This window comes from Alosa alosa, chromosome 22, assembly GCF_017589495.1.
Source record: "Alosa alosa isolate M-15738 ecotype Scorff River chromosome 22, AALO_Geno_1.1, whole genome shotgun sequence".
Classification (NCBI taxonomy): Eukaryota; Metazoa; Chordata; class Actinopteri; order Clupeiformes; family Clupeidae; genus Alosa; species Alosa alosa.
Window position 1 is genome coordinate 15374335 of NC_063210.1, and position 10000 is coordinate 15384334.

Consider the following 10000-nt stretch of genomic DNA (forward strand, 5'->3'; position numbering starts at 1 on the left):
AAAGGTGTGGTCCGTAATTCCATTCCTGTACACTTTGTTGACAAATTCAGTGAATTGCACCAGTGGTGCTCCAGTTACGCATGTGTTTGCTCTAAAAAGAAAAAAACAAATCTGGCATTTGTGCGCACTCCAGGTTTAGACTATTTTTAAGAGAGACGAACAGAAAATATCCCTCAAGCCGAATGTCCTATTCTTTATCAGCAACTCACTCCCTGTCCCACCACGGCTTACTTCAAGCGTATTTAGGGAGAGGGCAAGTTTACTTCGGCTAGATGCCGATTCTCACTCTACAAAATGGCTCCCAGTGCCACCCATGTTAATTAGTGCCATGCCCTGGCACAACCAAGGCATTCAGTATAGTGTCTCTCTGTGTAGAAAGACTGTGAAAAACAGGTGTGTGTGTGTGTGGGGTAGGTGGGGGTGGCGGGTAAACAAAGAGGGCTTTCAGATGGGCACGGCACACCCAACACCAGGCGTGATAGGTTAGATCAGGCTGCCACACCCAACACCAGGCGTGATAGGTTAGATCAGGCTGCCACACCCAACACCAGGCGTGATAGGTTAGATCAGGCTGCCACAACCAACACCAGGCATGATAGGTTAGATCAGGCTGCCACACCCAACACCAGGCATGATAGGTTAGATCAGGCTGGCACACCCAGTGGTAGCCATGAAGGGCTAGATGAGGTGGGCACACACTCTATGCCAGGCGTGATGGGTTGGATCAGGTGGCTGAGGAGCGAGGGCTTTCATGTCCTAATGAGTCAGTATGGACTCCAGGAGTCATCCACAGGGCCCGGGGAGAGTAAGCCGTCATCATAAAAATCACATTAAGCACGCATCTTCATTTGTAGGAACAGATGGCCCTGAGTGTGTGTGTGTGTGTGTGAGACAGAGAAAGAGAGTGGATAAATGTGTGTGTGTGTGTGCGTGTGTGTGTGTGTGTGTGTGTGTGTGTGTGTGTGTGCGCGTGAGTATGGCTGAATGTCTGTGTGTGTGTGTGTGTGTGTGTGTGTGTGTGTGTGTGTGTGTGTGTGAGAGAGAGAGAGAAAGTGGATAAAATGTGTGTGTGTGTGTGTGTGTGTGTGTGTGTGTGTGTGTGTGTGTGTGTGAGTGTGTGTGTGAGAGAGAGAGGGATAGTGAGTGAGTGTGTGTGTGTGTGTGTGTGTGTACGTGAGTTAATTTGGATGGGTGTGTCGGTGTGCGTATCTATGTGTGTATTTTGGACATCTTCCGAAAAGGTTCTGTGATTCACAAGGACGATCCGCACATGAACACCACTAGGGCTTTCTGTCAAATGATTCAAGAAAAAGGGAAAAAAAAGGGAAAAGAAATGGAGATCATCCGGTGGGGATTTCACAATCTGACATTTAGCCATCTAAAACAAAACGTAGGCTGGCTGCAGGGGTTTCTCCAAATGCATTGCGCTGCATGAATATAAGATAACAGCGCCGTTTCCCCCCTGACATTTCCGTTTGCCAGTTCTTCGCTGTGTTCCTGTAAAAAGACCGAAAGACTGAAATAGGATTTTTTTTCCCACCGTTGTACACAGTCTTTTACGCTATTCAACAATAACAGTCATGTGATTCTGTTCAGTATGATTAAATATGACACATGAACACAGATCTCTGAAAACTCAAAAATGTTGACGGTGATCTCGCAGCGAGGGGAGAGGGGAGGACTGCAGCGTTCTACATTTCCAAGGCCTGATGTGCTGCTGAGAGATGGTGGACTTAAATCAGATACAGTAAACGACTTCCCTCAATACGCATTTATAATGTATAGCATTTATAATGTATAGCATAGCATCCAGAAGAACTCAGACTGCTTAATACACAATGTGGTCTGACAGGAGGAGGGTTGGAAAAAAATATTATTCCAGCTTAATAATAAAATAAACACTAGACCTACCACTCACCCAACTGATTGCACTAACTATTCTATTAGGCTCACCTCACGGTTGTTAATCATTTACAAATGCAGAGTGCTTGACATAGAAGCATAGCAGAGGGTTTCCTTCTTCATGAATACAATGAGGACACAAAAGCATTGCGGATACCGACGCCGACATGAGTGTGGTGCACTCCTCTTTCGACATTCGATTACTTTGACAACATTATTCTCTATACAAGCCCGCACACCAGCGTCGCCACTCTGCCGCCACTGCTGGTGTTCAAGAGTTGTATTGGGAATATTGTTGTCAAAGTAATCGAATCTCGAAAGCGGAGTGTGCCGCGCCAGTGTCCACAAACCCATAGACAGAAGCAGTATGAGCAAGCTGATGAATCAAATGAATGGATAGATAGAATAGACTCAGGTGAAGAAACAGAGAGAACAGAAAGATAAGACACAGGGCAGACAGACGCATAACCGTTTGCAAATGCAGAGTGCTCGACACCAAAAGCACAGAGGGGGTTTCTCCTTCCTGTCAGAGCTTCAGTCTCTATCGTGTGTTGGGAACCTCCAGAGTTTTGAAACAATCATTTTGTGTTAACTCATCACCACTCAGTCACAAGCAACGACAGGACTGGACCCAACAGGACCCAATCCCACCACCCGCACCTAAGGATCTCTGGCCAGTACTGCCTGGGACAAGTCGTGAGAAAGACGCAGTTAGTGGGTTATAGGCCCAAATATATTCCTGCGTCTGTGTCCCACGCATGCAACAGGTGACGAGAATTGCGTTGTCAAAGCGGCATGCGGGGGGTGTCACGTGCCTCCCAATAATTGTGACCACGCCTCAATGACACACGGAGGAGTAAGTCACTTCTTTAAGTCTATAAGCCTCCACACAAAGGTGCCGACATGAGTGTAGCACACTCCACTTTTGACATTCAATGACATTAGATTCCATTGTTTTCAAAACAACCTCGCACCCCACCATCGAACCTTTTAGCATCCGCCTTGTAGATTACGAAGCTGTTCTATTTTTGTCGGCGCCGCTCAATACAATCTCTTGTTTATCGAATGCTTGTCAGTTAAAAATCTCTTGTGCTTGCGTGCGTGGCCAGGAGGTGACAGAAAGTCTCAGCGCATGTCGGCACCTACAGTATGTGCCGAGGCCTTTAGTTTTTCTCTCAACCAAGGGGAGAAGAGTTACAGTATCTGACTTCAGACAGAGTGACGATGGGTGGAAATAAAACACAGAGGGGAACAAAATCCACAGGACTTAACATTTAGATTCTTTGAGAGTCTGTGAGACACAGAGAGAGACAGAAATGAAGAGAAACAGAGTGTATTACGGCCATAACTGCATTCCTAGCGCTAACCAGGGACCACACCACTGCACTTAACCCCACAATATGCCTTGTCTCTGCGGAGGCGGGTGGGAACACCAGCAACTAGGATAATTTAATATATACAGCTCACTTCTACCACATGGGCAGCAATCACGGGACGAGAGAGAGGGGGAAAAAAATAGATCCTTACAGGCACACACACACACACAGCCACACACACACACACACACACACACACACACACACACACACACACACACACACACACACACACACACACTCCTCTCTGTGTCGGTTTGTCTTTCTTTCCCATTCGCTCACTCACTCACTCACATGGATACACACACCGACACACACACACACACACACACACACACAGCCTCTCCTTTCTGTGTCTGTCTTTCTTTCTCACTCACTCACTCACTCACTCACTCACTCACTCACTCACATGCAGACACACACACATATACACACAAACACACACACACACACACACATAGCCTCTCCTTTTGTCACAGCCTCTCCTTTCTGCGTCTGTCTTTCTTTCTTTCTCACTCACTCACTCACTCACATGCAGACACACACATATACACACACACACACACACACACACACACACACAGACACACACACACACACACACACACACACACACACACACACACAGCTTTACAGGCACACAGAGAGACAGGCACACAACCACCCCAACAGTAAAAATTTAATTTCGCTCCCCATGTGTGTGCTCTCCTCCCTTTCGACTTTCTGAGGAGAAATCAGATGATGTAACGGCCAAGCTGTGCTCTCTGTGCTTCAGGCCAATACGTTTGGGTGTCCTTGGGTTACACATATGGTTTTTGATTTGTTTTCTGATTTGCAGAAAATCCCCCACAAGCAGCATCAGCACAAAGACTACCAGCACTATTAGCATAGCATAGCATAGCATTAGTATAACAATAAAAATGGAATGTTCAAAACATTAAGCAACATTAAAGAGTTTTTTTCCAGTCAACATAGTCAAATGGCTATCGTGAATCTTCAGTGTACTATGATCGGAATAGGTTTCCTGAGGGGATACTTTACAGCGAACCTTCAATTAAGTCAAGCAGTGTTTGAAAGGATTAAATTACCTCAACACATCAAGTCATCATCTAAACAGACTTGATAATACCTTAAAACAGACAAGGTTTGCCCAGTATTTAGACTTCACAAAGGCAAGTTATCTGACCTTGTGCAAAACAAAGCTAATTTAAAACAGGCTCAGAAAATGAGGCCGCACATATGTGATGCTATGTGCTCAACAATGACAACACTGAACAATAATTACTCAGCTAAGCAAACTTTCAGTAAATAAATGCAAATCAGCCAATTTATGAGATACTGTCCCCCAAACAAGGCCACATATAGGCTTCACTGCCACTACCACCATGAATGTCTGAATGCTCAGCTCACAGACAGTCCAGATAGGCAAAGGTAATAGCTTAATACATGCTGATAAAATGAGGGCAAGTCAGAGGATGCTACGCTAAACTGTGGGAAACAGTGACTGGGACTGTCCCTCATGGCCAGGGACGAGGCCGGCAGGGTCGTGGGGGTAGTTGTTGGGGGGGATTCTCTGGTATGTCTGCATATCTTGGGATTTGCTGAACTAAGCGGTCAGACCCCTGGCAGTGCTATGGCCTCGCATTCAGTCCGGGGCTCTTCTCTGAGACTGTGGCGACAAGATCAACAATGAGTCAGTCAGCCAGACAGCCAGACTACAGACTGCAGTTCTACTAGAGGAGACATGGACTGAACTAGACTGTCCTCTTGCCACCCAAAGGCATTCTGCCTAGCAAGGCAATAGTAGAGAATAAATGTGTGGTATTTACGCGGCTCTCTTTCCACTACTCGTCCGAGTCTACTGTGAGGGTCAGACGGATACCAGATGATCCGCCTGAAAGACAAGTGAGGTTTCTGTGGTGGCTACCCTCCATAGGGTAGTGTAGGAATGGCTACCCTCATATTGTACAACTGTGCGTTTTGTAGATCACCAAAGAAACGGGTCACCAAAAAACCTTCACAAACCAGAAAAAAAAGCCAGGAAGGAGGAAGTTGGAAGCAGGTCGGGTGCTATGTGGCACACAGAGGAAATGAGGTCGAACTCTTGGGCTTGCTGTCCTCTAACCTGTCCTGTTAACCTCTATTCAATGTCCCCATGAGCCTCCCAATGGATCTCACAGCACATCCCTACAACATTACTGGGTTTCAACTCAAGCAACACACTTTGACTAACCTCTATAATTTATTTATTTATTTATTTTAAGGTTTATTTAGACATGGACAGTGCACATAAAATGAACATTAATGAACATAAAAATGTAAATGCGCCAGAATTAACCAAAATGGCTATTTTGCATCTGTTGTCCATGGGCCGATGTTAACAGGCCAGATGTGCCTAGAAGAAACTCTACACACATCATACCTACACTATAGACTAAGCTCTATAGCCCAACACCATGATGTCTCCTCATATGGTCTAAGCCCTGAACCCCCACAGACAAACGCAGTACATGATTGAGTGTGAGATACGGTTTGAAATAGTAGGAAGTGTTGTGACAATCTCTGTTCTATGATGGTTATTTAGTGCTCTTTTGCGCCTCCAGGCTTCCCCTAATAATTCTCTGATTCACATCATGACACTATGAACTGTGAGTAATTCCGTCAGCGAAGTCTGCACAAATTCCGCCTTTCGGAAAATGTGTATAAAGGGCTCTAAATGTCGGCAAGACAGCCCTCACGCACTTGATGATTTAACAGTGGGACGGCCCTAAGCCCTGTCTGTGTATTTCTATGTGTGTAATGGCATCCTTACACCAGGAGACTTTGAAAAGATTTGGGAAAGATTCTTGAAAGATTTTAACTAATCCCCCCATTCAAACTTTACTCAAAAGACTACAATCTTTCAAGAATCTTTCCCAAAACTTGTCAAAAGTCTTCTGGTTTAAGGATGGCTTAAGTGTCTTCAGGTTAAACCGTCTTCTAAATGCAAAAACGTTAAAGACAGATGCACAGCTGTGCTTCACATGGTGGGAGTTGTAGTGAACTCCTCCACCTTCACTGGAAAAGGTACCTCGAAAGGAGCTGCATAAATGTAACATGTTATGGGGGGTGCTGTGTCACAACTGGCAACAGCCCCCATACCAAGTGCCCACAGGGGACCCGGATTCGAGTCCAACTCGGGTCATTTCCCGATCCCACTCCATCTCTCTCTCTCTCTCTCTCTCCCCCTACTCACTTCCTGTCTGTCTCTTCTCTGTCCTATCACAATAAAAGCAAATAAGCCCAAACAAATACACTCTTAAAACCAATGTTTTGTCCCTATCTGGACACAGAGATGTGTTAAAAAAAACAACACAAGTTGTGTTGTTTTCAATGCAAGTTGTGTTATTGTCAACACATATTGTGTAACAAATTTAAAAAAAGTAAACAACACAAACTGTGTTGTCCCCATCTGGACTACAGAGATGTGTTAAAAACAATGCAAGTTGTGTTATTTTCAACACATTCGTTTTAAGAGTGTACACACATAAAACGTAACATGTTTTCGCAATAAACGGAGCGACTGCAGCATCGCAGCTCCCTGCTCACCAGCATATGAGTCCGGCGGCCACGGCGGACCAGGTGACGCAGCAGGAGTTGGGCTTCTTGCTCTCGTCCTCCTCCTCGTCCTTGCGGCAGCAGCACAGGCAGCTGAGGTAGATGGCCAGGCCCAGCAGGTTGATCCCCAGGCCGGCCGCCGCCACGCACGCCAGGAAGATCAGTGTCTGGAGAGAGAGGGAGGAGAGAAGGTGGAGGTGGAACAGAGGATGGAGGAAAGAGAGAGAGGAAAACAAGTTCAATTGATTTGTCAATGGTGGTTTTGTTTTTGTGATCAAGTTTTTAGTATTAAGTAGTGTTCTCCAAAGAGTTACAATGACCAAGTCAATATTACCCGGCTTGTCAATGGTAGGGTTTTTTATGGTTATGGTTATGGTTATAGTTACAGGTTTTGGCAGATGCCTTTGTCCAAAGCGACACACACACAAACAATATAATAATTAAAAATAATAATAATATTTTGTGTGATCAAGTTCTAAATAATATATAGGGTTCTCCAAAGAGCTACAATGATAAAGCAATGTAAACCATTACAAGGACACTCCTGCCATACAGCGCTGTTCTGCACAGGTGCAGGTGTTCTGTACTTTTTGTGACATTAAACAACATGGTACCAGCTAAAGTACTTCTAGTAAAATTAAACAATCCTCTGTTAAGGGAATGCACAGTATAAACCAAAGATTTTAGAACAGAGCTTAGTTGTAGAATCTTTGGTATAAACCAAACACATTGATTCACGGAAGCATGACTTTCCAGCGTCAGTGCATTGCATGCAATCTGCTCAGATCTCTCATAGAACAGATTGCTTTCTCCACCCAAAAACAAGTGACTGAATTCCCCCCCTAAAATAGCCTAGGCGCGAATGGGAACAATAGCTCAGCCTACTTACTGCTCGCTGTAGGAAGCAGTGTCTAAAAACGGGCATGCCATTGATGAAGAAACAGCCAAGAAAACCACTCCACATTCCTCTCCTCTTAAACACACACACACACACACGTGTACACACACACACACACACACACACACACACGTGTACACACACACACGTGTACACACACACACACACACACACACACACACACACACACACACACACACACACACACACACACACACACACACACACACACACACACACACACACAGGATTGTACGCAGTTTTGCATCAGAAAGAGTAATGCATTCTCCTCATTTGCCTGTTTCGGTATCGTATCTGATGCCATCGACTCCACATCCATCTCTCCATGCAGGAGTAGAGGACAAGACAACAGGACTGCCCACCTACTCAACTGACCTGATCATGTACCTTTTTTCTTATGTTGAATTTGAAAAACCCACAGGCCTAAGAATGGTGGACATTATGGAGAAGATGCTGGCAGTGCTGATGTCTTTAATTGCTGTTATGAATAGGCCACGCTTATAGTGGAACATGCAATTTAATAAAGCAATAAATGACGTTTCAGCTTTAAAAACGTATGGTGTGTTAGTTAGGGGAGTTTTAGGGTGGATGGGGTTTAAGAGTTCAGTTTTGAGTTGCCTTGTTTACTGGTAACATCGACTATTTAGAACAATTCCAATCAATGAAGTATTGTTAAAAACTTTCTCAGTAGCCAGAGATGTCAAATTCTCATAGATTCTCAATTCTCATGCGTTCTCTTCACTCGAAGCCACAACATCCAGCCTAGTCAGCACATTAACGCTACAATTCTGTGAAAACACTGTACTCTCTGAGGGAACACCTGAAGCGACGCCTCTGAACGGACTATCTGTGCGGTGGGATGCTAACTCAGCTAACTCAGCGGAGTCTCCACATGCCCAGTAGCGAAGGCTTTAAAACTCTACGGAGCTCCGCTACGGGGAAGATGTCATGGGGTATGACGCAAAGCTCCACTTGAAGGAGGAAAAATGCTTACTTGAAAAAAAACCCATATATGGATAAACTTGGGTTACGAAAAAAGTAAGCAAGCCAAAGAATACCTGCATACTTTTTCAATAATCATGGTCTTATGCTTAGCCTACTTCTTTGGCCAACTAAGCCTCGCTATATACATTTTCATACAGAATACAGTATACTATGTGCACTGTATACAGTATACAGTATGTGGGTTTGTCTAGTATACTGTATTTATGGATGATTTAGTATTAAATACATAAAAGAAACCTTGGTGAGAACTGGAGCTGAACCAGGCCATTGGTGCTCAGCGCAAGTCCTTGCTGTTGGCACACAGTGCCCACTGTTGCCCATGTAACCCCTCATCTCCTCTTGGCACCCCTCTCGTCCCACAGACTCACCATCTGCTGTAGGGGGGGAAGCGATGGGCGAGGGTGGGCGAGGCTGGGCGAAGGTAGGTGCCCACTGGCCCGATTAATGGCCACCACGTCTCACCCACCGAGGGGCCAGACAGCTCTTTCAAGATGGAGATTTCAATTGCTTTGTCTGACATTTATTTTCCGATTGACATTTGATTTTTTGTTTTTTTCTTTCACGTACTGTGGTCTTGGAATATTCCATAGTCATCTCACCCCGCATCACTGAAGGTGGTCACGACTGGTATCTGTGAGCCAATATATTTGCTATTTATGAGTGCGCCTGATCTGCCAGCAATGTAATTGGATAAAAGGGACTGCTAAATGACAATATGGGAACTTAACCCAAATACATACAAAATGATGGAGAACTAACCCAGTGGGGAAACGTAAGCAGGGGAGACAACAAGGCTGATGCTGGGTGGTTGGAGTCGCCTATAGTCATGCTGCTGGCCATCGTGTAGACATCTCACACGCACGCACGCATGCACAGAGAGAGATAGGGAAATAAATCAGACGCTGCAGGAACCTCTCTGCAGGAGAGATATATGGGCGTCTCCCTATCACAGTGGCAATAATGTGTGTGTGCGTGTGTGTGTGTGAGTGTGTGTGTTAAAGGGGCTGTTTGACTGGGTGGTGGAGGAGGGGTGTTAATTCAATACCAATGGGAGGTGTTGGCGTAAAAGGTAGGGGGAAGGGGTTTGGGCTTCAGTGGTAATAACTGAGGAAAATCATTTCTGTGGTGTGATCTAGTTGTGTGTGTGTGTGTGTGTGTGTGTGTGTGTGTGTGTGTGTGTGTGTGTGTGTGTGTGTGTGTG

The 10000-nt window shown here is 45.2% G+C and overlaps 1 protein-coding gene across 2 annotated transcripts in view; it reads right to left on the reverse strand.

Moving 5' to 3' along the window:
* Positions 1–10000, reverse strand: part of ttyh2 (tweety family member 2) — an 87501-nt gene that overhangs the window by 59439 nt on the left and 18062 nt on the right. For both annotated transcript variants that reach the window (XM_048233799.1, XM_048233798.1), the window contains exon 2: positions 6867–7042. In XM_048233799.1, the coding sequence (XP_048089756.1) occupies positions 6867–7042 (176 nt within the window). The remainder of the gene's footprint in view (positions 1–6866; positions 7043–10000) is intronic.